This window comes from Oncorhynchus mykiss, chromosome 25 (assembly GCF_057628025.1).
Source record: "Oncorhynchus mykiss isolate SJ-2025 chromosome 25, ASM5762802v1, whole genome shotgun sequence".
NCBI lineage: Eukaryota > Metazoa > Chordata > Actinopteri > Salmoniformes > Salmonidae > Oncorhynchus > Oncorhynchus mykiss.
Window position 1 is genome coordinate 29,378,737 of NC_143046.1, and position 25,752 is coordinate 29,404,488.

Sequence of the window (25,752 nt, forward strand, 5' to 3'; positions counted from 1 at the left end):
ACAGTCGATAACTTTTCCAGTCCATCTTCCCAGAAACAAGATGCTAAAATGGCGCCTTCCTCAGTGTCAAGTTCAAGTGAAGTGCCGACTCGCACAGACAAATGTAATTTCTATATGATCTTAGCAGAGAGTATAAGCTAATACAACAATGACAAAAAATGATAAACGTCACAGTTCGTTAGTTTTAATTATTTATTTTTATTTCATTCAAATGTTTGTTCACATTTCTTCATAAATAGTTGGTAAAACAAACAAACCAACAAACGATAGCCTACTTTAAATTGTACAATGAACCTTTGTCTCTTCCCGCTAAATAAGGAATAGGCTCGCTGTTGTATCATCGTTTGCCTCGATTGTGGCACAGTGACACAGTTCATCAGTAAAACATTTGCTTTTCAGGAATAACTTGGAGTGTGACCCATTTCTCCCAGAAAGTGTTACAACATCACATTCTAGCTGCGTTTCTAAGTCAGAAATGTGCTCCGACTTCAGGGCATGGGGCATAAGGGTTGTGGAAATAAGAAAAAAGTATTTATTTTAAATTAATGTATAGAAAATAGTATATAAAACATATATTCCTTAAATTATTTAAATAAACGTATTTTATATATCACTGTCACTTACGAGGTACTGTTTTTACATTTTGTTTTAAAAGTAGTGCTGGTGGTCTGAAATCGTTCTCATATGCACAATATATTTTGTGGTATGCATAAGATTAAATTCTTGAAAATAGGTTACAATGCAATGCTGTAACTCTTTGTGCCACTGAACATATTTTCCTCACCCCACATAGCCTATAACTATTAGTGTTCCTTAGACTTAATTCACACAAAAAGGTTTTCTCGACAGGTTATTCACACAAAACAAGCAAACGTATAATCAAACTGCTCTATATGCAACACCACAGTACTTATAACAAATAACACGCTTAGTTTCACAGAATAATTACATTTAAAACAATGCAAGCTGACAGACAAAAAAACTTTTATTTTGAAGATACTGTGTTGTGACAGTTTCATTGTTGCCGATGCACACATTTAAACATACTTGCACAAAGACATTGTTGGAACTATAAAGGAATGCCATACTGGCTCATATGTTTGGGTATTTGACCCGAATTTGAAATACTCCAAATATTGTCACCTTGGTGTGGAATTCGTGAATGAACTAGTGAACTACTATCTGTCAATGGCTGATGGATCTTTCGAATCAGAAATCATGCTACATATGAACTCTACTCTCTGATTCTATAAAAGTCAAATACACAAAAAAAGATAATTTGACCAAAAAGATACGACAGAACCGTTTTATATAGTTTGCCAACTCAATTGATTACAATTCAGATTTACAGAATTGATGATTTACATGTCAATGGTCTCACAAGTTAAACAATAAGTGATGGAAAAATCAGCATCATATAGACAAATCCATAACATTTATATAGACGATATCTTAGATCCAAATAAGACACATGTATTGGTTAAAAAAAGATACAATCGCAATATTGGAGCTTTATAGTTGATCATAGTTGTTTAATGCTAGCTGGTTATGACCCAAAACTGTACAGTCTTGTTAGAAAACATTTTCATAAATATCATTTTAAGTTTTAGAACTTATATCCATAATTAAATTACAAATTGATAAATATGGCATCATGAATATGTATTTACAACGTTATTAACAAAGGCAACGTTATATTTAACGGTAACAATCGTAACCTAATACCACATTTCTCCACCTGAAAACAGACATTGACAATTCGACCCCATCAAACAAGGAAATACATTCACGAGTATATATTTATTTATTATTTATTTTTTGTTCAAGTTCAAGACAAAGACTTTGGCACGTTTCTTAAGACTGTCTGAATTTTTAACAATCAATTGAAAGGCGACAGTAGTGTGTCACCATTATATAAAACACCGTGAAATATTCTTCCTTCTCCATTATTTTTTTAAATAAAAATTTGAGAAAATACATACAATGAAAAATAAAATAATTATCTGAAATCTGTAAACTAAAAAAGGGGGAAAAACATGTTTTTTTATTCTTAGAAAGTATTATTTCATTATTTATGATTTATTTGTTCTCTTCGAACTCGGAATAAAAGTCACATTTCGAATCCTGAGAAAGGACGAGGCCTGCTGCTGCTGGCTTGCTCTCATCTCCTCGTGTTGTTCCAATCCCATTTTGTGTACACCTTGGTGTGAGTACTTTTTAAGGTTTCCTTAAAACCTCTTTGTCCACATTGAGAGCTTGCTTCTGACTTCAAACGTACCATTCATTAAAGTTGGGTGGCAGTCCTGCATCGCTGTGCCCAGATGTGTTTTGAACGGCTGACGGTGGTGTTTTTGTTGGGTCTTCAGTGTTCGCTGACACCAGAACTGGTGGTGTGGACGACTCATATCCAGAACTTGCTGCTGGAGAGGACTCAGAACATTGAGACTCGTGTACCTGTAATAATATTAATAATAATTTAAAAAATACATGAGGAGTTGCTATTATATTGATATATCTATAGGCCTATAGCTTGAAGAAGAACGTTGAAAATGTTACACACTGATAAACACTCAACATAAGTAAATTTACAATTGACCCTTTGATCTATCAAATTGCAATTACATTGAAGGTTTGCAGCGTAATTTGCTTCTTAAACTTAGCCTCCAAGTAAGTAGTAATATTTGGGAAATGAACATTATGCTACACTCCAACCTATTGAAAACGCAGTGAAAACTTTCAGCTGAGTGTGATTCTGTTTCGGGGCTGATGCTTTGATTAGCCAGTCTGGGTCAATGGATGAATGTGTTTAAGGTGTAATTGACACGGTAATTACCTTCATGTGTTTCCTGAGAGAGCTGGGGTGCGTGTAGGACTTGTCGCACACTTTGCAGATGTATGGCTTGTCAGAAGTATGCACGTGCATGTGCTTTTTCCTGTCACTGCTGTTGGCGAAGCGTCTGTCGCAGCCGTCAAATTCGCACTTGAACGGCTTCTCACCTGCAAGATGGAATAAACACAATTCGTTAACCCCTATACAAAGTAGATTGATTAGCCTCCCACCACGACATATGCATATGTTCACCGTTGATGACGTTTGCCCTGTGAATAGCAATAGCATGTGTTCAATACAGGCCTACATGTTTAGGATACAGATAAACGTGCACAAACATGGATCAGCGAATGCTATTGTAGGGGTTTGATGTAGTATGTACTTTGATATTAGGCAACGGTTGTATGCTTTGTCGTAGTGTGTTTACCTAGGCTACAATGCTAATACCCAACTGCTGCACTGATGTGTAGGATGGAGTAGTAGCCTATAGCCCAGCCTAGTAAAACAAGAGAGAGAGTAACCGGGCCAATTGTTCAGACTCACACAAAACCATGCACCGAGGGAGTCCATCGTAGTGTAGTTTAGGCTTCTTCACTCACACTCGTTTTGAGAAAGTATGTGTCCGCCTCTCCCTTAATACACACACAACTCGATCAACACCTCGAGAGCGTGCAGAATAGCTTCTCTAATCGAGAAATATGTCCACACATGCCAACGTCAAAATATGCACATTTAATATATCTTGAGATAGGCTTAAATTAGACTATCCGATCCTTCAACAAATGCAATCTTCAGTGCATAAAATAATATTATGGGTATTTTCGTTCCAATGTATTTATTATATATCCCAGTATAAACTACAAACCAATTGCGGCCTTCTCTCGAGCATTAAGTTATAAAATGCAACAATCTCTCCACAATATGCCTATTCTCTTTCCCATGCAATATGCCTACTGCAAAAATAAAATAGCGGTCTATGGATAGTCAACGTAAACGTGTGGTTTTTGTCAGAAAACATGAGAAAAGTGAATTACCTGTGTGTGTTCTTTTGTGAATTTTCAAATTTTCAGACCTGGCGAATATTTTTCCACAACCAGGGAATGGACAGGGGAAGGGTTTCTCTCCAGTGTGCACTCGAATGTGGTTCACGAGTTTGTACTTGGCCTTAAATGATTTCCCCTCTCTCGGGCAATCCTCCCAAAAGCAAATGTGGTTACTTTGCTCGGGGCCGCCAACGTGTTCCATGGAGACGTGCGTCACCATCTCGTGCATTGTGCTGAAAGTCCTTTCACAAGTCTTTTTGGGTCGGTTCATCTGGTTCTCATCTATCCATTTACACGACATTTCTTGCTTTATGGGTTGCCTCATGTATCTAAAGAAGGCCCCAGGACCGTGGTGTGTCGGCACATTCATCCCCATATTCATCCCCATTGGGTGGTTGTAGTTGTGGAGCTGAGCGCCGTAGGGGTCTGTCCGAGGGCTGGCGACCGGACGGTATGGGTCGGGTCTTCCAAAAATGTCCCCGCGTAAACCAAGATGCATTTGACTGTTGACTACATGTCCGCTTGGTGAAGTATGGCTCACGCCCTGGTCATGAAGCCCTGAAAACAACAGATGTCCTGGGTTATCGGAGATTCCAGGGGGTCCATGCAGGCTCCCCGCAGAAGCGGCAAAGATCCCATGCTGGGCACTCGATGCAGCGGACTCTCCAACGCCACGGTTTCTGAATAGAAAGTCCCGGGTTGAATTGAACGGTCCACCGCCGTACGAACCCACCTGTCCGCCATGATGGTGTCCCAGGGCAGCTGCGTATCCACTGGCTTGCGGGGTAAAAGCTGAAGTCTGGCTGGAGGCTATATCGTGAGCCACAGGGCTGAGTTTGAAAGCTGCGGAGTGGGATGAATCAGCGAAGGGGTTGAGTCCCAAACCTGGGTCTCTGTTCCCTATCTCATGGTGTCGCGGTGTTCCGAAACCTCCCACTCCTAGCGATGGGAACTGCGGACCGCTGTCAAGGAGCATAGTCATTGGGCTCAAGCGAACTTATAACGAAATAAAATAAAATTCAACTGAAACTCCAGGTTAGTGGAGCTCACTCTAACCTCGAATAACGGGAACCCGATTTCAGTGCGTTGAAACGGCAAATAAGAATTTAAAAGTAGAAAGGCAAAACAACGAAAAAACAATCCTTCGCTTACACAGCAGAGAGAAACTCCCGTAACTGGGATCCGTGAAAAAGATGATCAAACTTCCCCCCCTTTCCAGACGAATGATGTCCTTGGACTGATAAAGTCAATCACTCACTCCCTGCACATAAATGAACTCGGGAGGCAGTACTATGACGCCCAATGAGAGCTCAGCTCCCCCTTTGGCACGTGACGCCAAAGAAGGAAGTTAATTGGCTAGATGTCTGTTGATTGGCACGATTTGGTATTGAAAATGGCAGTTCGTCTCAGTGGTTTAATTTGATTGGTTAGTGCAGGCAGTATTTTGCAGGTAAGGTAACCGGGCGAGCGTTCTGTCGCTTCAATACCATGACCCTTGTTTATCTCCCGTTTCAAAAGTTGAATAATCTCTATTATAAGCTGTAAATAACCAGAGGACAATAGTCATTGCAAATGTTTGTTTTAGGTTGTCCTAACAAAGTTACTGAAAATGTGTTTATCTGATAGAACTCTAGGAAAAATAATCATTATCTTAACTTCAGCCTATGGCTTACATGTCTAATAATTCAGTCATACACGAGCATGTTGTTTAACCAACAATCACAATTAATCGTCTCTGCATTGGGCAAAAAGATAACATTTTACTTGGTGCCTTTTGGTGGGGGCATACGTTTGTAACGTTTGGTTATACATTGTGTATTTCAAAACACACGTGTGATAACAGTAAATCATTCCCGTTTACAACATCTATCTATCTATCTATCTATCTATCTTATTTTAGCATTTTGACTCTTATTAGCTGAGAACATGAATGCAGTTGGCAGAGATCCGAAATGTGGCTTTCTTGAAGCCGCATGAGAAGGGAGGGGGGGCTTTTTTTGCAAAGCTCTATAGGGTGTAAGTCGCAAGAATAAAAGACAGAAAGAAAGATGGCAGTAATTGTAATATCCTGAGATTTTTTGCTTAGCCAAAAATGCGTGCCATTGAGCGAGTTTCACAGGGTTGCCGCTGACTCGCTGCAGGACACATAAAATCTGATCAAGTTCAGAGACGCGTTGAGTGCTTCAAGCGGCGCTTTATAACTCCCGAGTCTTTCACATCCCTTACCCCTCAATCTGTCCCAGGAAGGAGTTCACATTCTTTATTTTAGACATCGGAAAAAAGAAAAAGAGGAAAATCTTCAAATCAGTCCTCCATTCTGCTTGCGGCCTTATCCACTCCGCAATCATTCCCACAACATATTCCTCTTCGATAATTTGTTTTATATTTTAAATTGCAAGGTGAGTTTTCATATTTATGCTATATTTAAATTATCAAGGTTACTTTTCTTTTGAAGGAAAGCAACCGTGGAGTAATTGTAAGTAGGGTTCTGTGGAGGTGTGTAAAATCTGTGCTTAAAGGCTTTCTTTAAAAGTCAGCTCAGGACACTTGTTTATGATATTCCTAACTTTAGTTGTTTCTTGTGGTACCTTGTTTAACTCCTAGTAGTCATATTTTTTTCATAAAAATTAAACGTGTGTGCTTATTTTAGAGCAGATAGATCTCAGCTGCGTTCCTAAACTCAACAACGTATTTTTTTTAACCGAAAACTATGATTCCCGCTCCCTCATTTTTCTCCCTCCCGCGCGGGCTCTCTCTCTCTCTCGCTCCCTCCCCACTCTCTCACTCACTCTCTCTCTCTCTTACACACGCTCACACAAACCCTCTTTTAGTCTCTCTTCACTCATTCGTCCCCCTCCCTCTCTGTCTCCCGCTCGCTCTCTCTCTCCCCCTCTCTCGCCCTCTCTCTCTCTCTCTCACACACACACACACACACACACACACACTGAGAGAGAGAGGGGGAACATGAGTTAACTGTGAATAGCCTTGCAGTCTTAGAGCTTGAGATTTATGGCGACCTTTGTGAACTTTCACAAGTGACAGGCAGTTAAGTTTTCTTAACTTTTCCTCTTCGATATTTTATTGGTTTGTTGAAACGAAAGGACCCGGTGAGGTTATTATATATGGTATGTTCACAGTGATGGTGTTACTATAAAATGATTAACGATGAGAAGCACGTGCACTGTTGTCTCTACAACGGAACGCTCAATTAGATTAGCCACCAAGTTCTCCGCAGTATTAGGAGAGTCTTGGAGTGTCGTCTATGGCGAGAGTGGTTCACCGACCTTTGGCATCAGAAAATGCCTGGTGTGTTGTTACAGGTTACTGTCTTCACCAAATAATCGAAAGCAACTGTTGCTCGCGGAGAGCCAAACACAATGTGATGCAGAAAACAACCTATAGGCCTAATATTATTGAATTTCAGACAAATACATTGATCCAGATACGAGCATTATCTACAACTTTGCAGAGAACCACATAAAACGTTAGTCCTTTTTATATTTAATTAGTCTTCTATTGGAAATTACTATAGCCTATTGAGTTTCCAACAACCCATTTCGTGAACCAACTAGTTGTGCTATAAACAAGAAGAAACAAAGTTAAGTTATCCCATTTTGCCATGTTGATGTAACAAACTGAAGATCACACACATAGATAGGGATGACTGGACTTAATACCAGGATATAAAAAATAATCATAATCTACTTCCGACACGCAAAGTGTAGGCCTCACAGACGCGTGAACAAGATTACACCCTTTTTGTTGTTGTTGCTATCTACTCAAACATTTCGAGGATTGTTGAATAAGACTGTAAACGTAGCCTAGTACATTTGCCTCTGTACAAATTAAATTAGGAGGAGTATTTTTTTTCAATAACAAAACTTGTTTCTGTTGAAATTTTAACAGATTAGGTCCTGATATTGAAATGTTAGGCCTAAGTCTTTTGCCCTCAATATATTTTGTTTCTCAACACTGTGGTTCTGTATTTCCAGTGTATTTGAATGAAACATGATAGCATCTTATTATTAGGCCTTTGACACTTAAATAGATTTTTTAAAAATGTTTTAAATATATAAAGTAATAATTGATGTCACAATACACAGTATTTATTCTCATCCCCTCGTTTGCATTGGTGAAGCTAAACATTTATATGTTAAATGTTAAAATTGTCATGCATGGACACATTTTGCTTGCGTTTGATTGCTTGCAGACAAATTGATATGCTAAGATCTCTCCATGATTGCAGCCTACATCATATTTTTTCACTAATCAACCGCCCACAGTGTTATGTCCCAATTTGAATGAGTAATTAACTTATTTATTCATTTTCTGCCTTATTTAAGAGTTATTTTTTACCAAGGTGATTCTTTTTTTTAGCTCAAGTAGCTTCAGCGAGAAAATCCTATTCGGTAACGGTTGCGAGCTCATAATATTTTGCCCTGAGCATGCGCATGAGCTTCCGCAGAAACACTATTCTGGTAGTCTAATATCTTGCAAGACTATTTCTTATACAAATCGCTCTCTGAGTTGAGAAAATTGGGTAAATATACTGCACAATCAGTGCCTTGATAATGTTCAATTCATAATTGTCTTGCGATGCAAAGATCCTCCAGACAATATAACCTATGCAATTTATATCAATGTTGTCTTAAGGGCACAAACTGTCAACGAAAACCATACTGGACATGGTAAACCAATTCATTGTATTTGATAGCTCACATTTTAAATATTTGAGAGATCTATTCGAATTCTAGGTTAATGTAGATGTCTTTGTGCGATGGTTGTCCAATATTAGCATGGCTGGGCCTCTCTCTCTCTGACGTAGTGGTGCCTGAGCTGAAGCCGCGCGTGCAGTAGCCCTCGACAAGTTCATTGAGTAAACTTTCCTCTTCAACAGTTAACCCAATGGTTACCAAACAAAAATATTGTCTATCATTCACCATCAATGTAAACAAATCAAAAGGGAATATATATATTCGATTATGATTCCGTTTGAATTTGATTTATATACAAACATTTAAATGTGTAAACTATAAGGAATTGTTATTGCTGAATTGAATCGCGGAAAAATATGATTTCTTGCAGGGTCAACAGTAATTGAGTTAGTCTGTCGTTATTTACATTAAGAAGTTCAAGTGAAATGCGTATTTGGTGTTAGAAACAACACGGGTCAATTAATAGATGGTGGGGTTCATGGTGTGGATGTGTTGTTTTTCTGTAACGATTGCAATATTTCTAAAATGATTTTAGGTTCACTCATGTTTTGACCAATCTTGTTTTAGGCATGCATTTTGGTGTGAATCTGAAAATGGTAATATGTGGTTTTGACATAGGGCATTATTGGAAAATATGTATGAAATACACTTTCTCAGCTTCTGGGAAAGGCCTATGTTTTCACCTCTAAATCGGCAGAGCGAAAAACCAAGAGAGAGAGAGCTTCTCTTAGAGTTCTCTTAGAACACACAATGCCGGCAGGTAGCCTCGTGGTTAGAGCGTTGGGCCAATTACCGAAAGGTAGCGAGACCGAATCCCCGAGCGGACAAGGCAGTTTAACACCTTGTTCCCCGGTAGGCCGTCATTGTAAATAATAATTTGTTAGTTACTGACTTGCCTAGTTAAATGAAGGTTAAAAAATATCCAATGGGACTGTTATAAAGGTGCTTACATGTTCATGTACTCATATTTATAACAACTTACATTAAAGTAAAGTCAGTCTGTTTTTGGATTCGGTCTGTAGTTTGTCATAGTTAGAGAGGCAAAGTTCTTAGAAACTTGTGGGCAAGTTCGTTATTTATCATCCCATCTGGGACAGATTATAACATGGATAAATAGTGGTCAAATGATATTGACACAAGAACCCCTTCTGCTACTCAGAGGCAGCCATGGTCATAAAGGTCATGTATGGAGGAGGAATACAGAACAAATCTGCCAGATCTCTCCCTGTATTAGCCATCATGTGGGATGCAGTGCTTTGGCTGTTGTCTGCCATTTTCTGGGACTAATTTTTCAGATCGCTTTTGGAAGAAAACTATCTTGAAGATACAGAGATTACACCTTTCTCTCAAATATATACCTTTGTGTATCAATCGGTCATTGTCTTTCAGGGTTCATGAACTGTCATTCAAGGTTCATAACCTGTCCACTGCTAATTACATGTTCTACTCAGATGTTAAAGGTCCAATCCAGCCGTTTTTATCTCAATATCAAATTATTTCTGGGTAACAATTAAGTACCTAATGTGATTTTTTTCAATTAAAATGATCAAAAAGAAGAAAAAAATAGCTTCTTAACAAAGAGTAATTTTTGCTACTGACTGTCTGGGAGAGGGGAGGGGGAAACTGAAAACTAGCTGTTATTAGCAGAGATGTTTGCAACTCTCTTTCTTATTGGTCTATTAACTAATTTACCACCCGGTGCTGTCACCAGGCAGGCCAAAACCCACCAATATAGGTAGAAATTTCAAGCAGTTATTTTTAAACAGCTCTTACACTAAAGGGGCAATTTCACAGTATTATTTCAACCTCATAGTGTGAAAAAATGTATAAAACACAGAAAAATCACGCTTTTGACTGCACTGGGCCTTTAATATAGGAAAGACACATTTCCAATATGATAGTACATGACAGTGTACACTTTGGTGTTTGTGGTCAGTTCGGTGGGTTGGAACAAGTGACTCTACTACAAGTTCAAGACTTGCACCATTGACCCTTTTTATTCACATCAGCATGGCTAATTAACTCATCGCTACAATCTGTCTGCAAATGGTCTCACCCCAAACCTCTTAATTCACCTATTTTTCATAAAGTCAAGACAAGAGTTCAGCGCCAGTGAATAGTCTTAGACACACACGGACACACAAACACACAGATACACACGGTTACACACACACACACACACACACACACACACACACACACACACACACACACACACACACACACACACACACACACACACACACACACACACACACACACAGATACACTCACACATATAAACACACGGTTACACACACACACACACACACACACACACACACACACACACACACACACATGGATACACATACACGGATACACATACAGATACACTATAATTTTATCTGGAGAGTCAAAATAGTCTAAATCACAAAAATTATGATCTATGAACTGATATCCCTAATTGTCTTTTCCATTTGTTTATTTTCCAACTTGGTTGGTTTTATGGGTGCATCTATGAAATACATGAAGCTGCCCATGACTCCTGTGCATTTTTCTCTACTACAGTGTAATAAAAGGCCTGAGCAGAGTAGTTTTTCACTTATTTGGGTATGATTCCTGTTGATTATCTTATAGGACTAGGTAATAACAAGTCTTGAACAATGTGCACAGCCAGGCAATTTGTAGATGGCCCTTTGTAACATGGCGATGGGTTCCATTTTAAACAGTATTCGATCATCATGGACACATTGAGAAAGCTAAATAGAGGTAAGTCTAGGTAAAATCCATGCCCGTGGATTAGGTTATTGCCCTGACATTCAACTACTGTCATAATATTGACCTCATAATATATAATTCTACGTGAAAAAACATTTACAGCATTTGGAGCCGAGTGCTTCTTGATTCTGCTGTGGCTATAGGCTACAACTCAGGCCTCATAAGCGACCGTTGATATCAGTTTCTGCTATTCTATGGCTGTGTATTTTGAATGTGAAGTGTGAAATTTGATTGTGATCGTCTTACACGTATCATGTAATGAATGCAATCAATACTATCAGTGACCCTTGTCTAGTGTGTTGGTAGTCACATCTTAGCTGTAAACTGTAGGCCTAAGTCTTGAGTTAGCAATCAAAACTAACTTTAGTTATATCAACTTTAAATGTAGAGTTATCCTAACTAACACCAAATTGACTTTGACTAATACAATTAAGTAATGTCAACTTTACAGTTTGTCAGTATAACCTACCATTTATAGTTGACTTCATTTAAGTTTTATTAGCGATAACTAGCCTACATTCTGAAATGACTTCATATTTTCAATGAATCTAACTTGCTATCCAGTTAAGTAGACTATATATATACATTGACTAAACAACACTAACCCTAGCAATCATATAATAGACATTTCAGTAGGGAACATTATGCTCCCATCTGGCTCTTGCTCATGTGTGATCTTTTTCGCCAGTTTCAAAACTGGCAGTGCACTCAGTAATATCAACCAACCAACAGAACACTTTAACTACAATGAGCTTCTCAGTAACAGTTACAGAAATGTTGTACTTGTTACTTTTTACATGTGGTTGTTTATCTACCTTCATTGAATGCACTAACTGAAGTTGCTCTGGGTAAAAGGGTCTGGTAAATGACCAAAATGTCTATGTAAAAATGTATGGTTGCAAAGCATGGTGGGTAATGAGCTCTAATGAGCTCTGCCCCTCCAAAATGTGTTGAAGTCATCTTAACTTGACATTTTTTGTCAACTCAACTGTTATGTTGCTTCAGTTGTTTTGACTTCATGGTTGTGAATTTCTATGTTGAGTAAGTACATCGTTTTTTGCTAACTTAACTTTTTTTTCAAAACTTATTAAATCAAGTTTAACAAATTTCGCTAATGTAGTTGACTTGGCTAGATAAAATGAATCATTTTGACTGAATCTCAATAATTGTTTTTACAATGTAGGCCACCACATCAATTTCACTGAAATGTTAGAGGACACAACCTAAAGATGTTGGGTTGTCTTTGGGTATGTTGCATGTAGTAGCTGTTATTAGGACTATAAGGAATTCATGCCATATGCAATGTCATTGGTCAACAAATCAATAAAAGGGGTGGCCGGTAGCCTAGGCGGTTTAAGAGCTTTGGGCCAGTAACCGAAAGTTCGTTGGTTTGAATTCCTGAGCCGCATCCGTGAAAAATCTGTCAATGTGCCTTTAAGCAGGGCACCTAACCATAATTTCTCCTGTAAGTCGCTTTGGATAAGAGTTTCTGATAAATGACTCAAATGTAAATAGACAACAGCTCTGAAAGATAGTGGGCCTCAATGAAAGGTGCATGCGGAGACAAATGGCAATGTGCATAATTGATCACAAAGGTGAGTTTTCACCAACTTTATTGATCTACTTTTTGTTTTACAATTTATTTCGAAGGAGGATATCCCCTAAAACCTTGAAACACCGTTGTGGGCTATTTTATAGGCTATACTATGCTAGTGACTGAAACGTGATGTTTTGAGCATAGCCCAATGTATATGGCCGATGGAAATGCGCCAGGTTAATTAAAGGCCGACCAACATGAGCAACCATTACAATAATTACAAAGTTTGGCCAATGATGTTTGTCCACATTAAGGCACTTTATGTCAAGTGGGCCTCGCTCGTTTTGTCTGGGCCTAGTGACTTGTGACATCAGAACAATATAGTTGAACCTGGACTGAAAGTTAGAGGACAACACAGTCTTGATAGATAGATAATAGTTGACTAATTAAATCTACATTCGATGTGCACCTCTGCATCCAAATTAATCACAAGTGGCTTAAATTAAAATATAGGCCTTCTATAACCAAACGAATATGCATTCATTTGGGAACCTTGGGGGGGGGGGGGGGGGGGGCTTTCATAATTTACAACTAAAACCCGCTAAATACAACTCTAATAATTTGGCAGGAAATGTGTTTGCCAGACAGACGAGTTGTTGCATGGCCCGAGTTCCACTTTTCACTGCAGCCCTTGGAGATACAGTTTACTTTTCACAATAGTCATATTTTCGCTGTTCATTGTCTACAAGTGAAAGATTCTGCTGGTTGAACACCTACACAAATAATATGTCACAGTTTCTCCCCATGATCATAGCCTACATGCATAAAACAGGACAGAGTGGATCCAATTAAAGGCGCTACGGTAGCCTATATGAATGACTGCAGTTACAGTGTGTCAGGATATGAAGTAGGTTGACTTTGCAAAACATGCTCGTTAAATCAGGTGATGTTGCATGACGTGAGAGAAAATCCAATCGGTTTAGAGTTGTCAGCGAAATTAAAAGTAGGCTGGCAATGATACGGTTTATGCAACACGTTTATGGAAAGCCATTGGAAAATCAACGACCTGTTCGAATATCAATAAATAAATTATACGTTTTTTCTTTACAAATTAGTTAGTAGAAATCCCATATGCAAATTGTCTACTTGTTTTGATTGGGTTATTGCCCTTTTGCCTTGAGGCCAGAACCTTGTATTCCACCATTCAGCAAGATCATGCAACGGAGTGCATACAGATTGATGGTTTCATATTGTATAGTCTGGCTATCCGGACATATTATGGTCCATTGACTTGCAACAGAACATTATCTTCTGTCATATCAACTTATTTTTTTTATCAGCAATTCTGTAACTTGTTTTAAAGTTACTTACTTTTTTTTGTTTCGCAAAATATAGTTGTTTTTAGTACGCCAAATATATTGATATTGTGATTGTTTTAGGTCTTTTTGGGGTATAGGGCTACTCTCCTTTGTTTTCGTTTGCCCCCTGTCAGAAAAAAAACCGCAATCTTCACCTAGAATGTCATTTTGGAACCTATTCCTTCAAGTAAAATAAACATTGAAATGAAATTAAAAGCGCTGACGTTTGATACTTTAACATTGCATTTCAGTATCTTCATTTTGTGGACTTCCACACAAAAATGTCCAGTAAATAGACATTTACGAATAGGCGCTTGTATTGTGTCGCTTACAGTCAAAGAGACCCCAATATTTGGCAGTGTATACCGCGGCACATTTCAAAGCATTTTCTCTGAGATATTTGAAAACGGAGTCGTGCAGTGAACGCCTGCGTGTCCCTTTTAAAACAAACCCAGGGCCTGTCAATCATGCCACATTCCAACCAATCCCAAAGGCCCTTTTTTAAAGGCAGGTTTTCCTGCTGTGCTTTTATATTGCACCATGGCCTGTTTCGAAGCATTTTTACTACCACTGTTATTGCCACAAATCAAGAGGGCAAAGTGAACGGCATGGGACTCACACTAACTTTAACGAACTTGAGTCTGGTTCCTACTACTGGGAAGTTCACGGCCAAACATTTCACATGCAGATGATAAGCAGCATAGAAAATGGAAACAAGATTTCTGAAAACAAGATTTCTATGTAAATCTTGAGCACAGAATTGGTTGATTTTGCAAACTCACAGACAAACTCACAGCAAAACATGACAAGCCTGTCGAGGTTTAGTGGCTGTTCTCTTTCTTGCGTCAACCCCGGGGAGAGCAATACTGAACCCAGCGTGGTGCTGCCACCTTTGGCAGGGGAGCACATGGGGCACCCCACTGGCAGTTCCTTAAAACTCTGCCCCTCGCACAATTTGCGAGACTACCCTGAGACGAGGTCCAGTGCATATGTTGACCATTCGGTTCCCCATTTTGGAGACTCTGGATACCCCAGCCACCGTTTAGAGCACAGCCCTAGGGGTATTATCATTGGAGCCAATCTTTCTGGAACCGGAATGCCACCCGTCACTGATCAACTGGCATCAAGAAGTAACCAACATGGCGGGATTGGAAGGTACCGTGACCTGCCTAGCTATAGAGATAGCAGAAGCCATGCTTTTTTCACCGCATATCACGAGCAGGCCCATGGTTCTTCCGAAGCGACCCGAGATCTCTCCGGTCAAGTGATGTTGGGTCTACCTGGGGACCTCCTCACCCGGACGCACCCTTACGGTCAGAGCATCAACGGCCCCAGGGGAAACAGCCAACAACTCGTTTCTCAGTTCCTGGGTCTCTACAAACCGCTGAACATGGCAATTCATCGTGGAGGTGACGCTTTCCTTAGGTGCTCCAGACAGAACCTGAAGCACGAACTGGTGTGTAAGTGGACTGACAGCCAAGAGGGGTCTGGGAAGCAGTACTGCACCCGAACTTTCGGGACTATGTATGAACTTGTCACCCATGTGACAGTGGAACACGTCGGAGGACCAGAGCACTCTGAATACGTGTGTTACTGGGAGAATTGTCCGAGGGACAGAAAGCCTTTCAAAGCCAAGTACAAGCTGGTGAACCACGTCAGAGTCCACACAGGGGAAAAGCCATTTCCCTGCCCTTTCCACGGTTGTGAAAAAGTTTTTGCAAGATCAGAGAACCTCAAGATTCACAAGAGGACACACACAGGTATGTAACTATTAGTGTAAATAATAGCAATGATAATAATAATAACAATAATGGAAATTATTCAGCAGAAAAGTTGGCAGAAAAAAATCTAATCAACGATCAAATTGGCCAAAATCTTGTTAATTTTGGGGGGCTAAATTTACTCTATGAGAAATGGTTGATAATCTCATTTAAACCACATTTTAAAAGTTTGATATTTATAATTTACTAAATTATGTCATTATATACACAAATTAGAATGTGTCACAAAACTCAATCTTATCTCGTATGTATAATGACATTTAGGTAACATTTTATAGTGCACAAAAATATTAGCAAAAACAATTGTTTGAACTTACGTTTGATTGTTTTGAATTGTAGTCACTGTCTGCCATGCAAGATTTTTGATTCTTAAAATGTGCATACTCTTTTATTATTAGAATTTGTATTATATTATTGTTATTATTATGATTATTTTCAATAATCCGATTATTTGTTATTAATATAGTCATATTGTCGTCATTATTTATGATGTTCGTGGTGCTGTTGTTGCCTGTGTTGTTTCTATAATATGGTTATGACTTTATAGCCCGTCGTTATTGTTGTGGGGGTAGTTGTACAGGAGAGAAGCATGAGCAACTGCAAATAGTAGGACAGAAGACCTGTAGTACTACTGCTACAGACAAGTAGTTTTCAGGCCCATTTGTTTGAGTGCTTTGCCCATTCATTCACTTAAATAAATAAATAAATAAATGCCGGGACACCGGAGAGTTGTGACGTAGCTTTTACTCTTCGCTCAGTTGCAGCCCCAGTAGGGAGGCCTCCTCTCTGCGCAGGCGCAGGAACAACGCCGGACGTGTGGTAGTAGAACACAGCAGCCAAGTAGGTTATGAGGGATAGTCAACACAATGCCTTTGTAGTCTGATCTCTGCTAAATTTCACAGAGATCAACAGGATTTGAATGTTAAAGTGCAGTGGAAATTTAGCTCGTAGATAATTGAACACAGTTTATGTTGTCCTTTATAAAAAATATAGATGAGTCGAATGTTTCCTTAAAGAGAAATGTAGTGTAGACAAACATTTATTAATAATGATATCGTTGGTAGCCAGAGTCATCTAAATCAACACAAAGAGAAAAACCTTCAGTGACAAACATTTTTGGTAAGAACCCTTAAATATTATACATGCCAACGCCACATTATAGCAAACTTTGCATGTAGGCCTACGTGACAACATGTATATTGGATTGAGTGAACAGTATCGTTTTAACATAAAATACAGATGCATGTACTGAAATATTAATGTTCGTATGTATTTTTTTTTATTATTATTTGAGAAATAAATGATGGTTTGTTGGGACTTATTGAGACGATAAAACACCCCATTTCAACATATTTTGCGATTTAGGCCAAATCCCAATTTCAAGAGTAGGCCTACCCACACTCATTTATCTGTAGAAATATGAACTTTGATCTTCTACCTTGTTTACTGGATACAGGACAGAATTGTTCAAACATAGTTTTAGCATGTTAATAACAAGGGTCGGATTTGGGGAGATCGACGGTTTGACATATGCCTTGATAGATTATGGGCCTGTTTTACTGCGGCCTTGGGGTAAATCATTGACGATATGAATGGAGTTTCATGGGTATGGTAAACTTCTATGGGAATGATCTGTTCCACTTCTTGCCATGTTGATTATGTTCATGATTATCTTCGTCATATCTTCGATACAATTTTTGACGGAAGTCTCAGTTTAGAGTCGTTTTTGGGGCATGTTCCGTGTAGGCCTATATTAAGCTACAGTATTCATGAAATGTTCATTATGCTTTGTGCAATTCTACCCTTTATTCAGGGTTTAGGCTTAGAATCAAAGTTATGGTGTAGGGGTTGTGTTAACGTTAATATTAAGCCTAAGGTTAAGTGTAAAGACAACACAACTGTCTTAAAGCGTGATCAAGTTTAATGTAGGCATTCACATGAATTGTTATTGCACATTACACAGGAGAAATTAACCCAAAACTCAAATCGACATGACTATCTAATATTTTAAGAACGTTTTGGAATTAGGCCTATAGGCCTTACACACCACTTGGTCATAAACTCACAGTTATCATCATTTCGATCGTCACTTGTTTATGTGCAAATGTATAACAATATAAATGTAAGTTTAGATGAGTTCACAAGCTTATCCTAGAGGTTTAGAACAAATCAGGCACCATATCGTAACACGCGGTCATTTCTCTCTTTGCACGTTTAGGTGAAAAACCTTTTAAATGTGAGTTCGAGGGCTGCAATCGGAGGTTTGCTAACAGCAGTGACAGAAAGAAGCATTCTCACGTGCACTCCAGTGATAAACCCTACATGTGCAAGGTCAGAGGGTGTGAGAAGTGTTACACCCACCCAAGTTCCCTCCGGAAGCACATGAAGCTCCACTGCAAGGTCTACAGCGCGAAAAGCAGCGATGGGCGCGATGGGGACGGGGAACACCTTGCAGAGGCCAGGTCACCCGAAGTAACAGATCAATCCGACACCGCCTCGTCCACCACGGTGACACAACCTCAGCCCCCCACTTCCCAAGAGTCCTTATCCCCTGAGCTTCAAAACGAGTCCACTCTGAGGTCACGTTTCCATCACACATTCGACAACAGTTTGGACTACACCTCACATAGGTCGCAGGGCCTCTTGGATCCATTGTTGATCCAGAGGAGCAGTTACAGACCAGAGCCCACCCAATACCCATGCAGCCAGGCAGGCCACAGTTTCGCCCAGAGCTCCAGGACATTCCCCACTGCCTCACCCTTTCAGAAAAGTATTGTCAATGGGTGGTATACGTGCCACAGTGGCGTGGACGCTTTCTCACCAAAGCAGTGTAACAACGACATATCATCCATTTGACTCAGTTATGTCGCCTGAGTGACGTTGACCTACACAATTTGGGATTATTTCTGTTATGACATCTGTTATTCTTGAATTATATAGGCCTATTATTGCGTGTGTTTTTTCTTCTTCGATGTTGTAAATGTGCCACGTCGAAGTTATTATGTGTCGTAGTTTTGAAAACTTGCTCAACTATATATACAGCGTTGCAAAATGCGTGATGGTAAGCTTTATCTGTTCTGTGACGCACAAACTATATAGGCCTATGTGTGGTGGGCCTTGAGTTATGTCAGTTGTAAGAAACGGGCCTATTGTGACACACGTGTAGGCTCCAGTGAACACTCCTCCCCCTTCTGTTGGAGTATTAGAATAGAACATCATGAATACAAATGCTGTCTACAGTATATCTGCTTATTATTTGAATGATCGCTATCATAGATGCTTGCTATAGGACAAGGGAACGAAATGGATTCAACGGGGATGTCTATGCGTCGATATATATAGGTCTATATGCATATCTGAATGTAGCAAACGTGATATAAAAGGAACTATACTTGTATTGTTGCTTGGAAGGCTATACCAGTATATATAAAGGGACTGGGTCTTCGTGGAATGTTACTGTATTGTATTGTGGGAAAGCATAGAAACGTGCATTACTTATGTCGTGTTTAATGTAAGGCAGAACTTGGAAATAAAATATGATTGAAAACCTATTATTTCTCGTCAAGTTTAATTAAAGAGGCTAAATAACAAGTGAACCAATTAGGACATCCTATGATTTGTATCATAATTGAACATATCATTATAGTCATTATAACACTCATTTGTTAAATATCATGATTTAACATCAGATGAAAGGAAGGTGCGTTAGGCCTATAAAGCTTTTCAGCTGCTTTGCTCTGTTCCAAGAAGAGTGGAGTGTAGAATATAGTGTATGAAGCATGATCCGCCTCTCCGCCTACACCCTCCCTCCTCAGCATACACTAACATTCGTTCTTCGTATATTGATATTTTATTAATTTTTGTGTAAAATTGTTTTTTTTTCGGCATCAGTTGAGAACACAATCGACGGTATTCTCGATAAGAATGTACATGTTTAATTACAATTCTACTGTACATGCTGTAACATGAATTATGCATTCACTATTTAATTTAAGTATATTCTCTTTGATCAGGCTCTGTGATTAAGCCCAATGCATTGTCAGAGAAAATGTGCTATAGTACCACAGTGACTCCTCACAGACTCAACGCGCTTTGTTTATTTCAGTGTTACTATATCCGTGCATTGGTTCAAATTACTTGAAATGTACTTAGCACTTCATACATATGTTTCTTGGAATTGAATGATCATTTCATGCAATACATTGAATTCTGTATAAGCCTGCACTGAATTCTGAACATCTTGGTTCACCTAAAATAGCCGACCGCGTGGTGGCCGACGTGTTATACATAGGCCCATATACTCTCAATTTCATTTGTAAAATGTTATTAGGAGTGCACACTTATTAAGACATGAATCAAGATTCACACCAAATCCTTGCGCTCTTGACAGTTGACGGGTTTCATTTGATATGGAGCAGCTTACCGAAATCAAGCGGAAATCGAGGTCAATAGGCTACATCATTGAATGTTTTAGCAAATGTCGGTTTCTGTGCTATTTAGGGCAAACAAACAGTGGTATTGATGACAAGTTGGGTGCTGTCTTGGCCCATGGTGACGCACAGTGATGGCGCAGGGGAAAGCCATTATTGATTGCAGTGTAGGCAGTTGATATCCTAGAAATCATAGCGGTACCTGGTCTACATTAGGGCGTGCGTATTTGCCACAGTCATAGCTGTGCGATTGTCTGGCCCATTTCTCAATTCCATTTATCACAATATAGTTTTTCTCAAATGTGGGTCACACTCTCCACCTCGGTGCATGCAAGAGCACACTATTCAAAGTACCTATTTTCAAGGTTGTGGGCCTCGATGAAGGTTGCTTGCTTGGTGATTAACTCTATTGTACTAATACTTACATTTCCTAACTGACCTATCATGCTGTCAGGTTGAGTCTGACAAATATCTTCCTTACATTTTTATTATTTAATGCTATTGCCTATCTGTGTCAAACTGTGAAATGTTTGATTATTTGACCAGTTCGCTGATCTTTTGAAATGTAGTGATTTGTACAGCAAAATGAATGGCCCTGCTCGAAAGCCCTGTTTACTTACAGGACCTTTGGAACTAAAGTGACATTTAATCAAAAGTGCACTGCAGGAGAATAACACAGTGAAAATACATGTTTATAACATTACCTTCTACTATTTGCAATTGACTTATAAAACAACGTTTATTGTGCTATATGTTTCTGCCCATGGTTTTCATCACTGTTAGCAGTTGATATCCAATTGTAAGCGGACTGCACAGGCCTAAACCGTTGTTTCATTGTGGGTGTTTGCTATGCATTTTTGTCTGAATTCCAGACTTGGAGAAAGCCGTTCAGATGTTTGATCCGACAGTGTAATTGCGTCAGTGTTAAATCCGTTTGTGAACAATGATTTATTTGATATTATAGAGCAAGCGAGCCCTAGATATCCCTAATTCTAGTACAGATATTAAAATAAAACATACAGATTATAGTACAGATATTACAGTAACACAGACAGATCCTAGTACAGATATTACAGTAAAACAGACAGCTCCTAGTGCAGATATTACAGTAACACAGAGATATTACTGTAAAACAGACAGCTCCTACTACATGTTTTACAGTAACATAAACAGATCCTAGCACAGATATTACAGTAACACAGACAGCGCCTACTACATGTTTTACAGTAACATAAACAGATCCTAGCACAGATATTACAGTAACACAGACATAGATATTACACATACAGATCTGAGTACAACTACTACATTATCTGTATTACAGTAATACAGATAGATCCTATTCCATATATTACAGTAACAGACAGATCCTACTGATATGACAGTAAAACAGACAGATCCTGGTACAGATATTACAGTAACATAGACATCCTAGGACATATATTACAGTAACACTGACAGATGATAGTACAGATATTACAGTAACACAGAGAGATCATAGCACATATATTACAGTAACACAGACAGATCCTAGCACAGATATTACAGTAACACAGACAGATCATAGCACATATATTATAGTAACACAGACAGATCCTAGCACAGATATTACAGGAACACAGACAGATCCTAGCACAGATATTACAGTAACACAGACAGATCATAGCACAGATATTACAGTAACACTGACAGATGATAGTACAGATATTACAGTAACACTGTCAGATGATAGTACAGGTATTACAGTAACACAGAGATCATAGCACAGATATTACAGTAAGACAGACAGATCCTAGTACAGATATTACAGTAACAGAGATCCTAGTACAGATATAACAGTGACAGATATATTACAGTAACACAGACAGATCCTAGTACAGCAGCCTACTGCCATCTATTCCATACATCATGCCTGTCTGTCTTTTTATTGAACTGGGCAAGTCAGTTAAGAACAAATTCTTATTTACAATGATGGCCTACTAGGGAACAGGGGAACTCATTCAAGGGCAGAACAACAGATTTTTATATTGTCAGCTCGGGGAATCGATCCAGCAACCTTTTAATTAATTACTGGCCCAATGCTCTAACCACTAGGCTACCTGCCACCCGCTCTGCTATGTCTGAACTCAGTGCCTCTAATGATTCATAGTCTAGTACTGTTAAAACCGCAGATTTCATCCCTGGACAGTTATTACTATAATATAACTCATTCATAGTTTACACATCCAATTCCCACGGTCAAAGATGGAGCCTCAGGCACAAATCATTACAGTCTAGTTAAAAGGGAGAGATGCTGGAAAAGCAGTGGCCACAGAATTCAGCACAGCTAACTAGGCACATATTTGTGACAGGCTGAAAAGGATGCCTGCAATAAGTGTCCATGTCCACTTGTCTGACTGGAGAAAGGGGGTCAGTATACAGTAGCCATGCCACCCGATGAAAGTCACTCCACACTGATGACCTCATTGCTGCTTTAACATGATCATATGTGAAAAAAGGTGCTATCAAGAACCTAAAAGGGTTCTTTCGGCTGTCCACATAGGATAACCCTTTGAAGAACCTTTTTTTGGTTCCATTTAGATCCTACATGGAACCCGAAAGGGTTCTATCTGGAACCAAAAAGGGTTTTCCTATGAGGACGGCCAAAGAACCCTTTGGAACCCTTTTTTCTAAGAAAGTATGGATGTGTTTTACTGCAGTAAAATAAACTTGTGTAGACAGTTTATGGTTGAGGAGACCATTTTGGTGTACCACACTATGAGTCTGCCATTCCATACTTTTACTTCACAACTGTTCAGTTTGTAGGAATCCACTCTGTGGTATTAAGGGGACAGCAGTGATTTAGTTTAGTCAGCAACATAGATATGTCGGAGTGTGGTAAGTCGGGACAGTGTCTGACAGGGCCTTATACGATTTTGGAAAAATAGAACGAGGCTAAAATAGTGTTTTCAAACCATTTTGTGTTCCCCGTACATGCTATACTCTACCTCTGATGTGCAAAGCTGGGCTACAATATACTTGTGTCATTCTGAAAGTTTGATAGGTCAGAAGGGTTGTCATTATTGTCACAACAAATATCTTCACAGATTTATTCTAAAGTAATGTTCGGCTGATGAAAGAGAACCAATGTCGTGGAACATGTTTTTTTCCCAAGTTAAACTGAAACAAGTTCATTGTTGATTTTCTTTCTCCCAGAATGTTTTTGAAATGATGATGTCATGGCCTACAGCAATGTCATGGTTACAGCTCAGAATGACTGACTGACTGACTGCTTTGTGTTCTTGTTCTTAGTTATATGCAGGCTCCTGAGTGGCACAGCGGGTCTAAGGCACTGCATCTCAGTACAAGCGGTGTCACTACAGACCCTGGATTGATTCCAGGCTGTATCACAACCGGCCATGATTGGGAGTCCCATAAGGGGGCGCACATTTGGCCCAGTGTCGTCCGGGGTAGGCCGTCATTGTAAATAATACTTTTTTTCTTAACTGACTTGCCTAGTTAAATAAAGGTAACCAAAAAAATATTGAGGCCCATCACCTGCAGCCTCTTGATATCAATAGACACGGCTGCACAAGCTGTGTGTCCTATCATGTATTTGAGTTCTCCACCTCCTAAACTGTTTTTTCCCTGCCTGCTTTGACTGCAGCACCCATCGCCAACAACAGCAGCTCAGCACACATAGTCAATTTCCTCACGAGGTAGCACTTTTCCGGATGCTGCAAAAGGTGATAAGCATGTTAGGGCTTTCATGTAAACTGAAGTGTGTCGTATTAGTGTATGTCGTACACAATATTCATGAGGACGCCTCTTTAGAGAAGGCAGGATGTTTTGATGGTGTATTTTGCAAATCCCACTGAGTTAGACCACGGTTGGGTGTTTGCCCTCTATGTCGGCCCAGGGAAATAAATAACGAGCGGGTCAGAGACCCAAGCCATCTGTCTGAGAAGTCATCCGCCAGTCACACCACAAGGATTCCCTTATTAATTTGCTTTTTGAGAGAGTAGACATTTGATTGCGGATCCTATAATTTGCAAGAACTTGTTGATGTTTTGTGTTGCCCTCTTTCAGAAACCTCTCATAAATTAACTGTAATATTAAATAAGAGATGATAAAATTGTCTGAACCTCAGATTGGAGAGGAGTAGAAGGCACTCAACCAATGTGAGATGAGGTGCAATCAAAAAACAAGATGAGGATTAGAAAGAAGGGAGAGACACACCTATTCCTTCCAGAACCTCATCACCTATTCCTTCCAGAACCTCATTACCTATTCCTTCCAGAACCTCATAAGATCGTTAGATCTAGTTCCCTTAATTTAGATGAACTTTATCAACAGCTAGTGTGTGTGTTTGCTTCATGAGTCATCAGCCACCGTGCAAAGACGTCAGATCAACGTCCAGCTTGATTAATGTTTGATTGAGTTGTCAACGTGAATTTAATTTGATGTCAACCAAACCTTGAAACCATATTGTTTAAAGGCTCAGTGCAGTAAAAAACGTGATTTCCTGTGTAAATAAGTAAGATGGCGCCGGAGAAGATGGCGCCGGAGAAGATGGCAGACGTTTTACGTGCCCCCAGCCGATTGTGTATTTTATGTTTGTTTATTTGTTGCTTGTAACTTTTTTCAAAACTTATTTTGTACATAATGTTACCGTCTCTTATGACCGAAAATAACTTCTAGGCATCAGGACTGCGATTACTCACCACAGACTAGCAGAATTATATTTTTCCTTTCACAACTCTGCCGAGCCCGACGCGAAGGATACACTGCTTCCTCGAGAACAGGCCCCGATCCCCGTGATCTGCGTGAAGAGGAGGTGGAGAAAGAGGGGCCGAAGGTCGGGTTGCCTTCTGAGAATTTGTAGGTGATCGAATAAACCCCCACTTCCCTCCATTCTGCTAGCAAAGGTGCAATCTTTGGACAGTAAAATCGATGAGTTACGCAGGAAATTAAACTACCAACGGGACATTAAAAACTGTAGCATCTTATGCTTCACGGAGTCATGGCTGAACGACGACAACATCAACATACGATGTACCGGCAGGATAGAACAGCGGCATCTGGTAAGACAAGGGGCAGCGGTCTATGTATTTTTGTAAACAACAGCTGGTGCAAGATATCCAAGGAAGTCTCGAGCTATTGCTCGCCTGAGGTAGAGTATCTCATGATAAGCTGTAGACCACACTACCTACCGAGAGAGTTTTCATCTGTATTCTTTGTATCTGTTTACATACCACCACAGTCAGAGGCTGGCACTAAGACAGCATTGAATGAGCTGTATTCCGTCATAAGCAAACA

General features: G+C 39.5%; 2 protein-coding genes across 2 annotated transcripts; one reads left to right on the forward strand and one right to left on the reverse strand.

Annotated features, from left to right (window-relative positions):
• Window positions 1–967: 967 nt before the first annotated feature.
• On the reverse strand, window positions 968–5,152 carry LOC110504947 (zinc finger protein ZIC 3). The gene is made up of 3 exons (XM_021583847.3): window positions 3,865–5,152; window positions 2,834–2,997; window positions 968–2,454 (listed from the first exon to the last, which is right to left on the reverse strand). Exons 1-3 carry the CDS (start codon window positions 4,853–4,855, stop codon window positions 2,269–2,271), a joined length of 1,341 nt encoding a protein of 446 aa, XP_021439522.3. The 5' UTR covers window positions 4,856–5,152; the 3' UTR covers window positions 968–2,268.
• A 9,623-nt stretch (window positions 5,153–14,775) lies between these two features.
• On the forward strand, window positions 14,776–19,573 carry LOC110504946 (zinc finger protein ZIC 4). The gene is made up of 2 exons (XM_021583846.3): window positions 14,776–16,003; window positions 18,243–19,573. Exons 1-2 carry the CDS (start codon window positions 15,046–15,048, stop codon window positions 18,878–18,880), a joined length of 1,596 nt encoding a protein of 531 aa, XP_021439521.3. The 5' UTR covers window positions 14,776–15,045; the 3' UTR covers window positions 18,881–19,573.
• Window positions 19,574–25,752: the final 6,179 nt, after the last annotated feature.